Here is a 19,916-nt window from a genome sequence, read left to right on the forward strand (position 1 = left end):
AATCCATGAGATAATTCGCAATTATCTTTATATGCTCGGAAAATACGTTAATAAAATAGAACAAGCTTTAATAAATAAATGCATGCATCACTTATTTAAAACAAACGTCCACTCACAGTACTATTGGGCAACCACGCAGACGAGTTCCTTCATCTAACCGTAGCTCGCGACATTGCCCTGTACACAATTATATTTCCATAAACGGTAATCCGATATAATAATTACGAACTTAAACGAAATCCGAAAATCCCTATCTCCAATACTTCTCAAATTCAACCCAAATCTCTTCCACAATTCTAATTCCTCAATTTACATATTCCAAAAAGAAAACGTGGGAAATCCGACGGCCGGATTTCCATAATTCCACCACAAAACTCCAAACTTCGAAAATTCACAAACAATTCCAAACTCCTCCAAAATTCACCAAACTTCACATATAAGCTCTATGATAATTATAGAATTTAACTAGCTAAAAATTGAAATTTATAAACTACCCTAGCCGCCGCTACCGCCGCCCACAGTGGCGGCGCCGCCGCCACCATCTCCGATGGCCACCAAAATTTGACAGTAGCACCTTCTCAACACACTGATTCAACTTCTCAACTACAACATTCCCAAATAACAATTAAAAACGGCCGAAATCGATCAATGAACAAAAACCCAGAAATCCTCAAGAACCCTAGAATTTCAATTCGTCGATTCGGCATCTACACAACAAATCGTGATACAAGGCCATAGGGGAAATGATCAGTGATGAAAACCGAACCTTCGACGGCGAGATGGGGACCGGAGGTGGCCGGAATCGCCGGAAATCGGCAAAAGTACCCAACTGCCACCGCAGCTTCCTCCGCTCCAAATCGAGGTTCTCCGGCCAAATTGTCGTGAAATACCTCCACAGACGTGACAAGGGGAAGAAACCGAGCTTGGGGGTGGCCGGATTGTGTCCTGGGTCGGCCGGAGGAGGAAGAAACCGGAGGAAGAAGCAATCGGGCCGAAGAGGAAGGAATCGGGGGAGAGGAGAGAGAAACAGCCGGGTAAGTTTCCAAAAATGGAAACTTACCACAGTAACTCGGCTATTTATAGAAACTTACCATGAACAGTAACCGTGAACAGTAATTTTGTATTTCGCTTATAACTTTTGCATACGAGCTCCGATTTTAGCGTACCACATATCCACGCGCTCGGTTTAACGTCCCCTACAACTTCCATGAAGAACATTTTCTCAAATTTTGACCCGAACAAAAAGTCAACTTTTAGGGCCACTAAAAGTACTAAACCGAAAGTAAAAGTGAAAGTAAAGGTCGTTTACCGTCCCAATGACTAGTAAACCGGTGAATTTAGGTTCGGGACGTTACAGAAGGTGATTCTAATATCCTTGTTGATGCTTTGACTAGCAGAATTCCTTCTCCCTGGCATGTTAAATCTATCATTCATGACATCCAGTCCCTTGCTCGTCATCTTTAGATCCGGCCTATTCATCATGATCACCGAGAAGCCAACTTAATAGATATACTAGCCAAAATGGGACAGCCTGGCGTGGTCTAATTCTCTTCCACTTGTGGCTGGACATGCTTTCCTTTTTTATTCTTTAGTTGTAGGTTGCCTTTTACAGGACCCGCCCCGAATTTCACCCTAAAATCCGAGGTGGGCCTGTGGGGCCCACCTTAGGAATAGCTCTACCGAAAATTCGGCAGAGTCACCCCTAAAATGGACTACCCAAAAACCTGTAAAACACACAAAACACTTCAAGCAAGCCAACCTTATACTCTTGGAGCCACCCTGCTCCAAATTACTATCAACTCCACTTTCACAAAACACAAAACTCAACAATACTAAAATCAAAGGTTATCAGAGCAATTCTAATACACAGGGATATAAAAAGAGGAGTAAAGGATCAAGGAATCCTACAATGCGGAAGTAGTGACAATTATGCCTCATATGCCATGTACGCCCGACCTCCACTAACTTGCCTGCAAACTGGGCATTTGAAACCGAAGGGCCCAGGGGAAAGTATTGAAAAACACGTTAGAGTGAGTGGACAAAAATAAATAAATGGAATAATTCAAATGAAAGTAAAGCTTTGATACTTTCCCACATCTATTCCTTTAAAACCTTGATGCATGCAACGTATATAAAACATATTTCTCGCAATACGAAAATTCGTGAAAAAGTTCTAGCCCCGTTGGTCAAAAGAAATCGAGCTAGCCCCGCTAGCTGAAGGTATCAATCAAATATGGGGAAGAAGTTCTCACCATACAAATAAGGGAGCCTCCCAGGCTCGGGTCGGAGTGTCCCACACTCTGGAGCATCTCATGCTCTGCTCTACTCACCCACAAACACATAGTAAGCAGGGAGGAGTACCACTACACCAATTTTGTTATCAGACAACGGCAGAAAACCGTTGTGTGATTTGAAGACCCACCGTTGTAGAGTGAGCCGTTGTCTGATGAAAAATCAGACAACGGTGGAACACAGTTGTGTGATAAACACACAGACAACAGGTATGTGTTATAACTGTTGTGTGATAGCTCGGCAGATGTCAAGCGCGCAGCTGCGCAGCAGTTGAGGGGCGTCTTCAGACAACAGTGCCAGTTTGCAACCGTTGTATGTTAAGCATGTCAGACAACATTTTTTTATTTTGTCTGTTGTCTGATTGCTCTTCAAACTTCAGTTCTTAGACTATATCTGTTGTGTGATTAACTTTAGGACAACAGAGTTCAATTGCTTCCGTTGTGTGATTAACTTGTAGGACAACAGAGTTCAATTAATTCTGTTGTGTGATTAGCTTTTAAGACAACAGAGTTCAATTAATTCTGTTGTCTGAGTATTAATCAGAAGACACTGATTCGTTAAAAACCGATGTGTGATATATTGATTACAATGTGTTTTTCTCCCATTTTTGGTCATTCAGACAACAGGCAGTGATCATTAGCTTTGGTCTGTTGTGTGATCATTTGAACATTCCATTCCTGAATTAGATTGGGCATTCATTTGGTCTATTTACGAAATGAACAGTACTCTATCAAATACAAACATTGCAAACCATCAAATGATTCATATAACCATTACTTTAAACTTCAAAAGCAAAAGGGATGCATTTCCCAATCATTGAAACCAACATTTTACACAAGAAAAGCATTCTAGTGCATGCCCATCTACTTGGGACATCAAAAAGCTGATACACATATATTGTTCCAAAATATGCCACACATGGTGCATGACAATGTACCAGCAGAGAAGCACAAAAAAGATGCTTTCCTTATCTAAAATGTACCAGCAACAAGTGTGCTACTTCATGACTCGTGCACATATGTGTTGACAACAAACTTCCCCCACTCATTTCGCACTTGATCAATATCTGCCTGGGTGTATTGGCTACTGCCTCTCCTCTCCCACTGAAATCAGTTAATTATATCAAAAGGATCAGTTAATCATTTTGGTGAATGAGGCATAGATATAATAACACACTTAATAGAAATTGAGTCAAGTGACTATATTTATAGCTATATATGTTGATACCTTGGAAGGAAACAATGACATGTCTTTATCCTCAATGATATCTCTCATGTATCGCATGATAAAGTACCCGCACTCCTTGTTGCTAGGTTGGGGAGGAATGCCCTAAACACAAGCAAATGAATGAACAAGTGAAAACTTGGCATGGAAAACTGTTTTTTGAAAACCACAAGTGGTGAAACTTACAGCCAAATTTTTCCAATGGACTGAACTCCGACTTTGCTTATTCTTTTCAGAAATATACAAACGCATAGCACTACACCAAAACAACAATATGATCAATGATGTACCATAATGCAAGGGAGGCAAACAAGTGTATTAAACAGATTTCATAAAATTGAGGCGTTTCGATCAATATGTAAACGAGGGACTTACGTATCCACGATAGACATCCAATCTCCTGTGGGTAAGCATCTTTTCAGCGGGTCCATAAAATAGGCAGTTCCTTTCTCCGGATCAACAAGTGTCAACACCCAATGATCACTACATGTATACAAAATGTCATATATCTTGAACACTAATTTGTTATATATGTTCAGACACAATAGATATGAAAGTTTGCAAACATTCATTAACTTACCCTGAGTTATATGGCAGCATGAACATCTGCCCTGGTTTAGCAGTTACAAGCCTATCTTTGATGTGTTGGGCCTTGACAGTTCCATTCCCACACCCCACAGCACCAATAAGTGAAGGGTCAACAAATGCAACCATGTCCAGCATTTTATAAGCCTTCAACTTATCATAGAGGTACCTAATAACAAACATTTGCACCAACTCATTGGGTTTCAGCAACTATACTCCTTATCAAGGCATTACGGACAAAGCATATATATATATATATATATATATATTTATATAATATCAGTTCAAGGACTTTTTCTACCTCTGATACACAGCAATGCAAGTTCCAGTTACTTCCCTCATGCTTGCAAGTTGCCTAACATATTTTCCCAATATAAATGTCTTGCGAGAATATCCAAACACTTCAGGCTCCATGTAGAAGTTGATTGTATTCCCATCTTTGAATGCATCCTCACCCCACAAACATAACATCTTCAATGAAGCTAGCAATGATGGTGCCAATTTGGCCAAGCCAAATTCAATCTCCGAGTCCTCTTCCCTATCTCTTTCCTTTTCTTCTTCTTATCAGCTTTATCCTTGGTAGGTTTCTAGAATAAGAAAATAAATGTAAGGTACAAATCATAAATATAAGCTGCATCTCTACAATTAAGTGAATTTCTATAAACAAATGAATGTTATCAAAGTAGCTACAGGTTGAATTATACACAGTTCTTACCTTGACTACAGATTTTATGACTAGGTGTTTAGGCCATGCGACCCAACTCCCCATAGCCTGCTTCACTGTTTCAATTTCATCTTTCACAGGAAATGACACTTTTGCTTTCTCCTCAAGCGCGGCATAGATGGAAACACGCACATTACCATCCCCTAGTGGAGTGCCATGACCGAGTTGGGAAGGATCCTCGCACTCCATAACAGTGGCATAAGCAACAATATGTTCAACAGAACCTATTGCCAACTTGCAATCAACCTCAGCTACGTTTGACTAAAAAATGGACCAAAAAACAAGATTTATAGTTGTTCCCTATATATATTCGAAATAGTAACAGATTTAAATGTAGTCCACAAGCATACTCATAAGCAACTCATAAGCATTCTATGAGTAACAACATGCTGCAAGCTTCAGACAGTTTCAGAAAACTGGTAACTTGAAAGAAAAATTCACCAACAATTATTCTTTCAATGATTTGAAGCACAACTTCCAGATTTCAAGTAGACATGCAAAGCTACTATTTTCCAGAGTTTCATGCTATTCGCAGTTCAAATGAATTGTCAAACAAGAATCTAAAATGATAGAAACGCTGAATAAAACAGAAATCCTGAAACAGTGCAATTTGATCAAAATAGCATAAGTATTTCATTTTAACTTTGTTTTTCACGAAACCAAGTTCAAAATGATCATTGAAGAGTCTCCTTTAAGCTGTCAAAAACTGGGAGTATAGCTACAAGTAAAGGTTTTTCAAAAATCATGAAATGCCCCACTGGTTCAGCTTGGGTGTCAAACACATGTATGCAGTAATCGAACTTTGATCTTTTTCCAGTTCACTATTGGCTTTAAGTAAAACCAAATTACCTTTAATGTAGGTTGACGCATCGTCAAATCCACATATTCTGCCCCCTCCTCATTCTCCGGCTCCTTGATATCTATCATATTGACATTTTCTTCAACAGCCTCATTGACCTCCTCACGGTTGACAACTACTTTCTCAAGCAACTTGGGAAACTCATTCCCTTTCTTGCACCCAGGACTTTTATCCAACCTGCCTTCCTTAACAACCTTTGTCCCTTTCCTTTTACACATGATGGTTTTGTTTTCCATTTCTTCAAAAACGCTCAGAATTTTAGCTCCATCCACATTGTTCACTACTTCTTCCAACGAACCTTTATTCGTTTCTTGAGCAATCTCATTAGCTGTCATTGAGCAGCTTCCATGGCCAGATACATGTGGGTGAATAGTTGCAGCCTCTTTTCCATTTATCTTTGCTTCAAGTTCAGCAAACTTGGCCGCCCACATAGCCCTCTCATCTGCAACAATTTTTTCCCTCGCTTCCTTGATTATCTCCTCCCTTGCCTCCTCTAGTATCTTCTCCCTTGCCTCCTCTACTATCTTCTCTCTCTCCACTGACAATATTTTCTGCACACTAAGTCTGACAGTAGCTTCTATGCTCTCCTTTCTACGTTTAGGGAGGTGGAAGTAAGTAGAGGGAGTGACAAAACCTCCTACTCCCCTCACTCTTCCCCCATGCTCCGGAGTCCCTAACGCCAATGTTAAGACATCATTACTTCCTTCAGCGCTTAGCTCTCCACTGTCAAGCTTTCTTTTCAAGTTTGTCTGACAGTTTAGATTAGGAAATATCATCACATATCATCTAAACAAACCTTATACATACAAAAATAGTCCAATAAATATATGGACTTACTATCTTTTCAGCGGTCTTTGCTGACTCCTCATCCTTGAAACTGCCATCCTTTGTCTGTCGTCCTCTTATCCACAAAGTGGCCCTATCAACTTCTCCATCACTCATTCCATCAGCCTACAAAATAGGATAGTTAATGCATACATTACAACTAGGAACCCCACATAAGTAAGGTAGAAAACAGTTTCACTAACCAACTCAGCCTCCAACCCTGCATATCACTATGCCAAAAACTGCATCAGACGACAGACAGAAACTGTTGTCTGATTTGGAGTGCCACCGTTGTAGAGCGAGCCGTTGTCTGTTGAAAATTCAGACAACGGTGGAACACAGTTGTCTGATAAACAAACAGGCAACGGGTATGTGTTATAACTGTTGTGTGATGGATCGACAGATGGCTCGGCAGATGCCATGCGCAGCTGCGCAGCAGTTGAAGCGCTGCCTTCAGACAACAGTGCTTGGTTTCAAACTGTTGTATGTTATGCATATCAGACAACATACTTTTATTTTTTCTGTTGTCTGATTGATCCTCAAACTTCAGTGCTTGGACTATATCTGTTGTATGATCAACATTTGGGACAACGGAATTCAATTGCCACTGTTGTCTGATTTAGTTTTTGGACAACAGAGTTCAATTGCAACTGTTGTGTGATTTAGTTTTTGGACAACAGAGTTAATTGCTTCTGTTGTATGATTAATGTTTAGGACAACTGACTTTAGTTGCTTCTGTTGTGTGAGTAGAAATTATAATACACTGATTTGTTAAGAACCGATGTGTGATATGAATCATGGCAATCAATTTCTGCCCCATTTTCGGCCATTCAGACAACGAGCAGTCGACATTATATATATTCTGTTGTGTGATCACCTGAATTAGATTGTGCATTCATTTCGGCTATTTACCAAATGGACAGTACTCCATCAAACACGAATATTGAAAACCATCAAATGAGTAATCTAACCAATACTTTAAACTTCAAAAGCAAAAGAGGTGCATTTCCAAATAAGAAAGCCAACATTTTAAACAAGAAAAGCATTCTAGTGCATGCCCATCTACTTGGGACATCAAAAAGCTGATACACATATATGTATTGTTCCAAAACATGCCACATGGTGCGTGACAATAATGTACCAGCAGAGAAGCACAAAAAAGATGCTTTCCTTATCAAAATTGTACCAGCAACAAGTGCACTACTTCAAGGCTCATGCACGTATGTGTTGACAACAAATTTTCCCCACTCATTTCGCACTTGATCAATATCTGCTTGGGTGTATTGGCTGCTGCCTCTCCTCTCCCACTGAAATCAGTTTATTATATCAAAAGAATTAGTAACCAAACTTATTGGTGAATAAGGCATGGACATAACAACAAAGTTCTGAAAAATTGAGTCTAGTTACTATATTTATAGCTATATATATGTCGATACCTTCATAGGAAACAATGACATGTCTTTATCCTCAATGATATCTCTCATGTATCGCATGATAAAGTATCCACACTCCTTGTTGCTAGGTTGGGGAGGAATGCCCTAAACACAATCAAATGACTCAAGAAGTGAAATCGGACAAAATGAAATATTGTTTTCTGAAAATCAGAAGTAGTGAATCTTACAGCCAAATTTTTCCATTGGACTGAACTGCGGCCTTGCTTTTTCTTTTCAGCATTATACATACGCATAGCACTACACCAAAACAACAATATAATCAATACTTCTGCCATATATGAAAGGAAACAACAAGTACTGTATTCAACAGATTTTATAAAATTGAGGCATGTGTGATCAATATATAAACCAGTGACTCACGTTTCCACGATAGACATCCAATCTCCTGTGGGTAAGCGTCTTTTTAGCGGGTCCATAAAATAGGCGGTTTGTTTGTCCGGATCAACAAGTGTTAAAGTCCAATGATCACTACATGCATGCAAAATGTCATATATCCTTAACACTAAATTTTTGTTTCTGACACAAGTTACTTAATTATGAAAGTTTGCAAACCTTCGTGAACTTACCCCGAGTTAAATGGCAACATGAACATCTGTCCTGGTTTAGCAGTTGCAAGCCTTTCTTTGATGTGTTGGGCCCTGACAGTTCCATTCCCACACCCCACAGCACCAACAAGTGAAGGGTCAACAAATGCAACCATGTCAAGCATTTTATAAGCCTTCAATTGATCATAGAGGTACCTGATAACAAACATTTACACAATGCAAGTTTCAGCAACTGCATTTCTTATCAAGGCAACAAACATTTACACATAGTAAGTTTCAGCAACTGCATTTCTTATCAAGGCAACAAACATTTACACCAAGTCAGTAAGTTTCAGCAAGATGCATTTCTTATCAAGGCAACAAACATTTACACAAAGTAAGTTTCAGGAACTGCATTTCTTATCAAGTTAACAAACATTTACACCAAGTCAGTAAGTTTCAGCAACTGCTCCGATTATCAAGGCAACAAACATTTACACCAAGTCAGTAAGTTTCAGCAACTGCATTTCTTATCAAGGCATTGGGGAGAAAGAAAAAAAAAAAATATATATATATATATATATATATAATAACAGTACTGCATATTTCCTACCTCTGGTACACTACAATGCATGTTCCAGTTAATTCCCTCATGCTTGCCAATCGCCGAACATCTTTTCCCAATATATAAGTCTTGCGAGAAAATCCAAACACTTCAGGCTCCATGTAGAAGCTGATTGTATTCCCATCTTTGAATGCATCTTCACCCCACAAACATAACATCTTTAATGAAGCTGGTAATGATGGTGCCAATTTAGCCAAGCCAAATTCAATCTCCGAGTCTTCTTCCCCTATCTCTTTCCTTTTCTTCTTCTTTTCAGCACTATCCTTGGGAGGTTTCTACAATAAGAAAATAAATGTGAGGTATATATCATAAATATATGCTACAAATCTAAAGTTATGTGAATTTCTATAAACAATTGAATGTTACCGAAGTATCTATAGATTGAATTAGACTGAGTTTTTACCTTGAGATGTGATTTTATGACTAGGTGTTTAGGCCATGCTATCCAACTCCCCATAGCCTGCTTCACTGTTTCAATTTCATCTTTCACAGGAAATGGCACTTTTGCTTTCTCCTCAAGCGCGGCATAGATAGAAACGCGCACATTGCCATTCCCTAGTGGAGTGCCATGAACAAGTTGGGAAGGATCCTCGCACTCCATAACAGTGGCACAAGCAACAATATGTTCAACAGAACCTATTGCCAACTTGCATTCAACCTCAGCTACCTTTGACTAAAATGTAGACAAAAAAAAACAAGATTTATAGCTGGAAAGTAACAATAACTTGCAAGCTTGAGACAGTTTCAAAAAATTGGAAACATGAATAATAGTTATTCACCACCAACTATTGTTTCTTCGATTTGCAGCAAAACTTTCCAGATTTCAAGTAGACATTCAAAGATACTATTTTCCAGAGTTTCATGCTATTCGCAATGAAATTCTTTAACTGTGCAGTAACTTAAAAATAGCATAATGGACTCACTTCAACTCTGTTTTTCTCCAAACCAAGTTCAAAATGATCATTGAAGATTCGCCTTTAAGCTACCAAAAACTGAGAGTAAAACAAGTACAGTTTTTTTGAAAAATCATGAAATGACCGACTGGTTTAGTTTTGATAATTAAACTTTGATCTTTTCCAGTTCATTATTGGCGTTAAGTAAGACCAAATTACCTTTGATGTGGGTGGACACATCGTCAAATCCACGTATTCTACCCCCTCCTCATTCTCCGGCTCCTTGGTCAGATTGACATTTTCTTCAACAGCCTCAGTGACATCCTCACGATTGACAACTGCTTTCTCAACCAACTTGGGAAACTCATTACCTCTGTTGGAGCAAGGACGTTTATCCAACCTACCTTCCTTAGCGATCTTTGTCCGTTTCCTTTTATGTATGAGGGTGTTGTTTTCCATTGCTTCAAAAATGCTCCGAATTTTAGTTCCATCCACAATGTTTGCTACTTCTTCCAACGGAGCTTTATCCGATTCTTGAGCAATCTCATCTACTGTCCTTGAGCAACTTCCTTGGCCAGATGCATGTGGCTGAATAGTTGCACCTTCTTTTCCATTTACCTTTGCTTCAAGTGCAGCAAACTTGGCCTCCCACATAGCCCGCTCATCTGCAAGTATTTTTTCTTTCGCTTCCTCAATTATCCTCTCCCTTGCCTCCTCTACTATCTTCTCTCTCTCCTCTAACAATATTTTCTGCACACTAACTCTGACAGTAGCTTCTATGCTCTCCTTTCTACGTTTAGGGAGGTGGAAGTAAGTAGAGGGAGTGACAAAACCTCCTATTCCACGCACTCTTCCCCCATGCTCTGGAGTCCCCAAAGCCAATGTCAAGACATCATTTGTCCCTTCAGCATTTAGTTCTCCACTAGCAACCTTTCTCTTCAAGTTTGCCTGAAAGTTTAGAGTAGGAAATATCATTACATATCATGTTCAGAAACCTTATACACCTAGTCATAGGCTTTCTATATTGGACTTACTATCTTTTCAGCAGTCCTTTTTGACTCCTCATCCTTGAAACTGCCATCCTTTGTTTGCCGTCCTTTTATCCACAAAGTGGCCCTATCAACTTCTTCGTCACTCATTCCGGTAGCCTACAAAGTGAAATAGTTAATGCATGCATTACACATGGTGTAAACTCCATACTAGTAAGGTAGAAAACAGTTTCACTAACCAACTCATCCTCCAACCCTGCATATCCCTTACGGGACATTCTATGAGGATACTTATTCAAGCTGCGCCTCTCTTGTTGCTCACGACGCTTTTCCTGCAAAATAAGGATACTTAGTTAAATGAGAAGTCTATATATACATAACTGCATTTGATATTTGTACAAGTAAATGATTTTAATAGAAGTGCATTTATACCAAGAATGAGGCCTTCGTCCGCATTTTCACAAATTCTGTCCAATGGTCAGCAAGGATGAAAGGATAATCATCCGGAGGATATCGCAAGGCTTCATGGTCATCCAAATAGGGGATAATGTACTTGGAAGTAAGTAGAGACTTGAATTGCCTCCACTTCGTTGCAGCAGATTCCAAGACCAATTTTTTAGCTTCAGGACCAATCAAAAATGGAACCTGTGCGTGTTTCGTTGCTAAATATCAGTTCAAGGTTAAGAAAATAGCGAAAAATTGAAACAATATAATGAACACTATTATACCAAACTAACTAACTGCACCTTTAATTCTTAATAAAACTGAGACTGATTTGCATACCTGAACACGTTGCCAGATTTTGTTCTTCTCTTCATCAGTTGCCGCTTTCCAGTTTTCCCTTATTATCGGTACTTTCCTTCTTGCCAATACACCAATGTAGCTTTGCATTTGCTTAGCCACCTTCCCACAAGGGGTCCCTTTTCGGTTAAATAAAACAACCTTCTTCTGAATACGATTCTTGCGGCTTGTAATGCGTGACATAGTCACCGCATGCCGCTTCAGCAACTTTAGGCCCCCGGTTGGTTCAACTTCTTTCTTTTTGGACTTTCCCTTATTTGAGTGAGATCCATCAGAAAATGAAGATGTTGTTGGTGACTTCAAAGACTTGGTCTTCTTATGCTTCGCACGTTTTTCCTTCGACTTTGTCTTCTTCGATACACTAGCAGATGGTGATCCCGCCATTATCTACACAAATGTTAGCCCCATTAGTACAGCAAAACAGAAAAATCATAGTCATTTCCAAAACAAACACTTAACACATAGTAGTACATAAATCTGCAAGTGTTTAAAATAACACACTTTAACACATATTACTACACATAATTAGTGCAGAAAATAAGAGTAATTAAAATAACAAACACTTAACACAAATTGAAGCAGAAAGTAAGAGTAATTAAAATAACATAAACTTTAACTTGGTACATTAAACTTAACAGAAAATAACCAACGTTGACCACACATTTAGTTAGCCAAATATCCTTTACACATGTCAATTATAAATTACATGAATACTACTATGTGAACTACTCTCCCTCAACTACTATATCCTCATCCCCTGCACGCCTATAACCCATTGGCTCCTCATCCGGATAGTTATCAAGTGACTGAATAGTAGGCATCGTAGTTGCGATGGGGGGGGTGAGAAAGAATGGTGTCCCCAACATCATCATACTCAACAGATTCATGGTAGTCTCTTTTTGGGACTCTTACCACAACATGCCACCTACGATCTACAGGGTCTTCAACATAAAATATTTGCTCCACACTTTTTTCTAAAACAAAACTATCGTTTAGATAACCTTTCCTATTCAGATTAACCAAAGTGAACCCAAGATCATCTACTCTAACACCCTTTTGATTCTCTACCCAATCACACTTAAAAATAGGAACCCTAAACTGACCATAGTCAAGTTCCCATATTTCAACAATCACCCCATAGAAGCTCATGTCTTCAGTAATAAGGTTTTTGTCCCTAGCAGTAGCTACTTGAGGTGTTTTGGCAACCAAATAAACCCCACTGCTTTGTGTCGACCGAAGATCATCGCGAAACTTAGTGTTATATTGCACCCCCCCTATTTGGTAACCACTAAACTTCGGGACTTCATTGCTTGGTTCATCTGCTAGCCACCTCACAATCTCTGGGATGTCACAACCTGGTTCTGCAAGCTGTGATTCAACCTACAAAATAAAATATAGCAGTCAACATTTCTGTGCTCAAATCATCCAAAACATTTCTAGCTACAATTATATACAAGAAATGGAGAATACTTACCCTCTCCTTCACCCACTGGCCAAAAGTCTTGTTTTGTTTGTCCAGCAGCCATTTTTTATTCTTTTTGTACTTGGGAAACTCCCTCTTCAAATGCTCCATGTGTTCCCTACAAGAATATTTGTAAAGTGTTAAGTGTATAAGCATTAGAACAACAAAATAAACAAAACTGTAAAAAACAGAATTTAATGATTGACTTACAAAAAGTAGCTTCTAAATTCATCAGTGTTTTGAAGCACGCATAGATGAGCTTGCTGAAATTCTTTGCCATAAACTGACTCAACAGTTGCACCGGAGGTAGGCTTGTCAACTATGTATTTTTCTTTTGGGATGCCAACAGTCTTGTCATCAAGGAGAAGTTCAGCTAAGAACTCAATCGCCTCTTCAGCTATATAACACTCAGCAATGCACCCTTCCGGATGCCTTTTATTTCTAACATACCCTTTGCACACCTTCATATACCTTTCGAAAGGGTACATCCATCGAAAACAAATCGGTCCACATAGTTCAACTTCTCTAACCAAGTGGACTGTTAAATGAACCATTATGTCGAAGAAAGATGGCGGAAAATACTTCTCAAGCTCACACAAAGTTTCGACCAGATTACTTTGTATTTTTGGAAGCCTTGAAGCATCTATAGTCTTGCTGCAAATTTCATTAAAAAAAAGGCAAAGCCTGATTACTGCAACTCTGACCGGTTTTTCCAACACCCCTCGGATAGCAATTGGGAGTAGCTGTTGCATTAAGGCATGACAATCATGGGACTTAAGTCCGGTCAGCCTCAAATCATCCATTGAAACAAGGCTCGAAATGTTTGAACAATAGTTTTCAGGAACCTTCATGCCATGAAATGATCCACACATACATTTTTTCTCATCTACTGTTAGGTTCCAGCTTGCCAATGGCAAGCGCTTCTTTTTCGGACCATCTAGATTTGGGTGCAGCTGTTGCCTTATACCCATTTCCGCCAAATCCAAACGAGTTTTCAGTCCGTCCTTGGTTTTTCCGGGAATGTTCAACAACGTCCCTATTAGACTATCACACACATTTTTTTCAATGTGCATGACATCAAGGCAGTGCCTAACAGGGAGATACTTCCAATATTCAAGCTCAAAGAATATCGACTTCTTCTTCCAACATGGCCTGGTTTCATCCTCAGCACCCCTATAAGTAGGAGGAGGTTTTTTTTTTCCAAACGGCCACTGTGGAACTTCCTCCTCCAACCTCCTCAACAATTCTTCTCCACTCAATGGCACTGGAGCTGTTGCATGTTCTGGCTGGTTATTGAAAGCAGCCCTTAGCTTTCGATAAGGATGGTGTCTTCCTAAAAACCGCCGATGAATGGTGTAGGCCATCTTTCCTCCATGAACTAGCCTTGTAGGTTCTGTTTTATCAAGGCAAATAGGACATGCATTATAGCCTTTCACTATACTTCCTGAAAGGTTACCATAAGCTGGAAAATCATTGATTGTCCAGAACAGTAAAGCCCTAAGGGTAAAATTTTCATTCTTAATGGCATCGTAAACTCCATTCACCCCTTCCCATAACAGCTTCAAGTCATCTATTAACGGTTCAAGGTAAACATCAATGTCGTTTCCCGGTTGTTTAGGGCCTGATATCAATAAGGTCAGCATCATGTGTTTCCTCTTCATTACCAACCATGGAGGCAGATTATAGGTTACCAAAATAACGGGCCAACAACTATACTTGCTACTTAAGGAACTATGGGGATTGAACCCATCTGATGACAATGCAAGCCGTAGGTTTCTTGGCTCACTACCAAAATCTGGCCATTTATCATCTACCAACTTCCAAGACGTAGAATCTGCAGGATGCCGAATTAAGCCATCCTTGTTTTTATTGGTGGCATGCCAAGTTAAACTCTTCGATGTTTCAATTGATTGAAACATTCTTTTGAACCTAGGAATCGGTGGAAAGTACCACAACACTTTTGCAGGTACTCCCTCCCTTTCTTTTTTGTTTTTGCAGACTTCCCACCTAGAAATACCACATGTAGGACAACACATTTCATCAGCATACTGTTTTCTATATAGAATACAGTCATTCGGGCAAGCGTGTATTTTGGTGTAATTCATTCCCAATGCACTCAAAGTCTTCTTTGCCTCGTACACAGAGGCAGGTATCTCGTTTCCTATGGGCAGAAATTCAGCAAAGGCAATCAACCAGTCAGAGTATGCTGCATCACTCATACCATGCTTCGCTTTCAAGTTGTAAAGCCTAACCAACACATTCATCTTTGTGTGCCTATTGCAACCCGGGTATAAGGGTTTGTTGGCATCTTCTACAAACTGCCTGAATTCATTACACTCAGTTGAAAGCTCATCATTCTCATTGCCTTCCAACTCCACATCACTATCTAATTGTACTTCATAATCTGCCCCTGCATTACCCTCCACAGATTCAGATTCAACACCCTCTGTCTCTGCGCTATCAATATCACTATCTGATTCTGACTCTACCACAACCTCCCCATGTTCTGTCCATTTATCATAACCTACGTCTATCCCATTCATAAACAAGTGATCCTTTATCACTTGTGCAGAAAAGTCTTTCACATTTCCACATTTTGTGCAAGGACAACAAATGCGATTAGGGTCTCTAGCATTATCAACAGCAAACTGACAAAACTCCTTCACTCCTAGCTTATATTCATAAGACCTCCTATCAGCATGCATCCATGACCTATCCATCTACATTACACGAAACTAATTTATAACACAAACCAGGCCTACATTTACCAAACCATTTAAAAAAGACAGCAATTTGCATATATATATACTCCGATATCAAGTGACTAAGCAAAGCATCTATATAAACCAATTTACATGTCAGAGAAGTAAAAAACAAAATTGTTCGACCAAAAATTCATTCAAAAAGTACCTTAACAGTGCTCAGAAATATATAGGTACTCAACATCAAATTAGTTCAGTCAATACATGATATAAACAACAATTAGCATAAATATATGGATATTACGAAATGCATCTCTTTTAATAAACTTCTAGTAGCCTACCTGTCTTATACATTCAAAATGCATTAATTAATCATGGTAAATGCAGATCAATGCATAACCATAAGACACCAAGTCAAACCATACCAAAATGTTTGGACAACATTTTCCCAACTAATAAACATGCTCCACACTTAGTTTGATGTAATATTTTATTGTTTTCTACAAAAGCTTACTGCCCACACAGAGATAAAACAGCCTATTTCAATAAACAAACAACATAGATGCAGATCAATGCATCATGGTAAATGCAGATCAATGCATAACCATAAGACACCAAGTCAAACCATACCAAAATGTTTGGACAACATTTTCCCAACTAATAAACATGCTCCACACTTAGTTTGATGTAATATTTTATTGTTTTCTACAAAAGCTTACTGCCCACACAGAGATAAAGCAGCCTATTTCAATAAACAAACAACATAGATCAATAATTCACAACCATTTTTTATGAATCATATAAAGAATACAAAGAATCATTTTACAGAAAACCTTACCAGTTAAGCTCCCAGCAATACTCTTGCTTAACTCTAGCTAGCTTCAATCTCCCAACTCTAATGGATAAAACCCTATACAACAAAAGCAGTGGTTAAAAGCAAAACCAAAACATGGAGCCGAGAATTTAAGGCGGACCTTCAAAATTAAATACTCTTGTTTTGTATAAACCAAAAGCATATCCAGACTAAATTAATAGAGAACTGAAATCCCTACATCAATACTTCACCAAAACTCAATGCCTTATCAAAGTTATTCACATTGTCAAAAGTGGGAAAAAAACTCAACATATAAGCCACCCTCATTGACCAGTTCACATTACTATGTACTTCAATTAGGTATCTTGATTACAACAACAGAACATAAGGCGGTTTATTTATACTTTTAACTTCATTACTATATGTTAAAAAAAAAACAGGAAAACTAGTTTCACTCTCATAAGTCTACCTCTAAAAAAGTTCAGTTCTTTTGCTCTCAAACAGTGTAGTATACATTACAAAACGAACTGCAATTTGAGCTCATAATATGAATAATCCTTGAGCCAAAAAAACACACCTGAAGTTTAACAAAATGGGAATGGTATCCTACAGCATTGACATTCCATTTTCTTTCAACATCCACATTTAGAATCAGAAGCAAATTTCGACCCAGATTTGTTGTTCTTAGAACTTCGATTCCTCCCTGCAATTCGAAAACCAAAACCAACTTCAGAACAACAAAAAATGTAAACTTGTTTCATTCAATGCACACACATACATAGGTTTCTACTCAAGAAGATTTACTAAGTACCTACAGACAACAAGAATATCTAAATTACAATCAGGTTGTTCATACAAAACATAATAAAGAAAAATTTCACCAACAATTCAATAAACAACTACTAACCACAAAGTCCACAAACCAATTAACAAAACGATCAAATAAGTATAATCTACCAAGAATTAACAGACTAAAAAGAATGGTCTTTCACCAAACAAAGATGGCACCCACTTTTGGACAACTAACATTTACATTTGAAAATATACCCATCTCTTTAACACCTGACAGAAATCGGAGGACTTGACAATCATCTAACAAGGTAAAGTTAGAACAACCAAAGAGAAGAATATGAACGATTGCACATGCAGTACCAATTAAGGAAGTCGCACTCACCCCAAATTCCTAAACGGAACAAAAATAGAATTCAAACACATGCAGCTCAATTATTTTTTCCCAATTCCAAACTTTACCTTGACAAACAGACCACCTCGGGCAGAGGATATCGACGATGATCTTCTTCCGCTACTGTTCCAAGTAACCCAGCTCGTTGTTCTTGTTCTTGTTCTTGTTATTGTTGAGTCTTCGTCTTCCTCCTCATCTTCTTCATCCAGATTTAACTCCCCCCTCCCTCCTTTTCCTCCTCCTCCAAATCCCCAAATTGAAAACCCTAATCCCGTGTTTTCAGAAGATGGTGTTCTAAGAAGATGGGTTATGGGAAGAAGATGGGTTTGGAGATGAAGATGGGTTCGATCCGTAAAGAGAAGAACACGGCGGGGTTTTGCTTTGAGATATGAGTTTTCAGGTTTTTGTCGAAGACTAGCTACACCAGTGTTGAAAACGGCCAAGTACATTTAAGTTTCGCTGTTTTGTCGAAGATGGGAGACAATATGAATGCCCTAGCTATTAATTCTTGTCAGTGTGGTAGCTAGACATGCGTTTAAGTTTAGTTTTTTATTTGTATAACCAATTCAGACAACACAGAAATTCATTTTGGTTGTCTAATAATATACAATGAAACTTCAGCATAGAGATCCATGATTAGCAAATCTCCCGCCCAGACAAATCACAAACTCATTTTTCCCTCCAAGGATTACCATCGCACATTCACACAACAAAAATAAGTCATTCCGTTGTAGGAGCTTACTATCGTGTAACAGCATTTCACTCAAATATTGGTCTTTTTGCGATACTCACTCACATTTTGGGGTACATGTGATTTTCTTCCTAACTTGCACAACGGAAACAAAAAAATGCGTTGTATGTTATTTTGCAACTTACTCTCATACAACATATACAACAATACTGTTGTGCAAGGTGAGTCAAAATTTCGACCCAAATTTGAGCAAGGTGAGCGGGAATTTTTTTTTCATTCAGACAACAGACAAATCCTTAAAACTGTTGTACAATAATCTTGGACCCAAAAAAATTTATGAACAACCCCCTTATACAACGCCAATCTCATTAAACCTGTTGTGTGATGCAGTTTCAATGATCACACAACGGAAATTTTTTTTTCGTTGTCTAAAAAGTGTAGTGTGATGCATTTTTTGGCATAGTGTATCCTTTACGGGACATTCTATGAGGATACTTATTCTTGCTGCGCCTCTCTTGTTGCTCACGACGCTTTTCCTGCAAAATAGGGGTACTAATTAGTTAAATGAGTATTCGATATTTACATAACTGCATTTTATATGACTACAACTAAATGATTGAAATACAAGTGCATTTATACCAAGAATGAGGGCTTTGTCCTCATTTTGACAAATTCTGTCCAGTGATCAGCATTGATGAAAGGATAATCATCTGGAGGATATTGCAAGGCTTCAGGATCATCCAAATAGGGGATAACGTACTTGGAAGTAAGTAGACACTTGAATTGCCTCCACTTTCTTGCAGCAGATTCCAAAACCAATTTTTTATGCTCAGGACCAATCAAAAATGGAATCTGTGCACATTTCATTGCTAACTATCAGTTCAAGTTCAGAAACTACTAAAAAATGAAAACAATGAACACTATCATACCAACCTAACTAACTACACCTTTAATACTAAATAAAACAGATAAGGAACTTAATCACCTGAACACGTTGCCAGATTTTGTTCTTCTCTTCAAGAGTTACGGCTTTCCAATTTTCCCTTATTACCGGTACCTTCCTTCTTGCCAACACACCAATGTAGCTTTGCATTTGCTTAGCCACCTTCCCACAAGGGGTCCCTTTTCTGTTAAATAAAACAACCTTCTTGCATTTACGACTCTTGCGGTTTGTAATGGGTGACATAGTCACCGCATGCCGCTTCAGCAACTTTAGGCCCTCAGTTGATTCAGGTTCTTTCTTTTTGGACTTTCCCTTTTTTGAATGAG

General features: G+C 38.6%; 2 protein-coding genes and 1 long non-coding RNA gene across 3 annotated transcripts; all 3 read right to left on the reverse strand.

Annotated features, from left to right (window-relative positions):
- Positions 1-3,201: 3,201 nt before the first annotated feature.
- On the reverse strand, positions 3,202-3,756 carry LOC112169447. Its single transcript, XR_002924683.2, has 3 exons — positions 3,703-3,756; positions 3,520-3,621; positions 3,202-3,395 (listed from the first exon to the last, which is right to left on the reverse strand). It is a non-coding gene; the product is annotated as an uncharacterized LOC112169447 (long non-coding RNA).
- Positions 3,757-7,381: 3,625 nt separating this feature from the next.
- On the reverse strand, positions 7,382-18,280 carry LOC112169472. Its single transcript, XM_024306499.2, has 15 exons — positions 18,025-18,280; positions 17,351-17,476; positions 16,798-16,869; positions 11,778-12,182; positions 11,427-11,639; positions 11,234-11,326; positions 11,040-11,153; positions 10,225-10,953; positions 9,516-9,785; positions 9,101-9,387; positions 8,530-8,703; positions 8,324-8,431; positions 8,131-8,200; positions 7,946-8,047; positions 7,382-7,816 (listed from the first exon to the last, which is right to left on the reverse strand). Exons 4-15 carry the CDS (start codon positions 12,177-12,179, stop codon positions 7,715-7,717), a joined length of 2,664 nt encoding a protein of 887 aa, XP_024162267.2. The 5' UTR covers positions 12,180-12,182; positions 16,798-16,869; positions 17,351-17,476; positions 18,025-18,280; the 3' UTR covers positions 7,382-7,714.
- Positions 12,594-15,977, reverse strand: LOC112171214. Its single transcript, XM_024308426.1, has 3 exons — positions 13,468-15,977; positions 13,270-13,375; positions 12,594-13,175 (listed from the first exon to the last, which is right to left on the reverse strand). Exons 1-3 carry the CDS (start codon positions 15,975-15,977, stop codon positions 12,594-12,596), a joined length of 3,198 nt encoding a protein of 1,065 aa, XP_024164194.1.
- Positions 18,281-19,916: the final 1,636 nt, after the last annotated feature.

Source organism: Rosa chinensis, chromosome 6 (genome assembly GCF_002994745.2).
Source record: "Rosa chinensis cultivar Old Blush chromosome 6, RchiOBHm-V2, whole genome shotgun sequence".
Lineage (NCBI taxonomy): Eukaryota > Viridiplantae > Streptophyta > Magnoliopsida > Rosales > Rosaceae > Rosa > Rosa chinensis.

Bases quoted from the DNA above. Each gene is read 5' to 3' on its own strand.
- LOC112169472 (XM_024306499.2), bottom strand. From the start codon at position 12,179: ATGGCGGGATCACCATCTGCTAGTGTATCGAAGAAGACAAAGTCGAAG. The intron at 11,640-11,777 runs GTATGCAAATCA...AAACACGCACAG, and splicing joins AAATCTGGCAACGTGTTCAG to GTTCCATTTTTGATTGGTCC. The intron at 7,817-7,945 runs GTATCGACATAT...AACTGATTTCAG, and splicing joins TGTCATTGTTTCCTATGAAG to TGGGAGAGGAGAGGCAGCAG.
- LOC112171214 (XM_024308426.1), bottom strand. From the start codon at position 15,977: ATGGATAGGTCATGGATGCATGCTGATAGGAGGTCTTATGAATATAAG. The intron at 13,376-13,467 runs GTAAGTCAATCA...ATATTCTTGTAG, and splicing joins GAATTTAGAAGCTACTTTTT to GGAACACATGGAGCATTTGA. The intron at 13,176-13,269 runs GTAAGTATTCTC...TTTATTTTGTAG, and splicing joins GCCAGTGGGTGAAGGAGAGG to GTTGAATCACAGCTTGCAGA.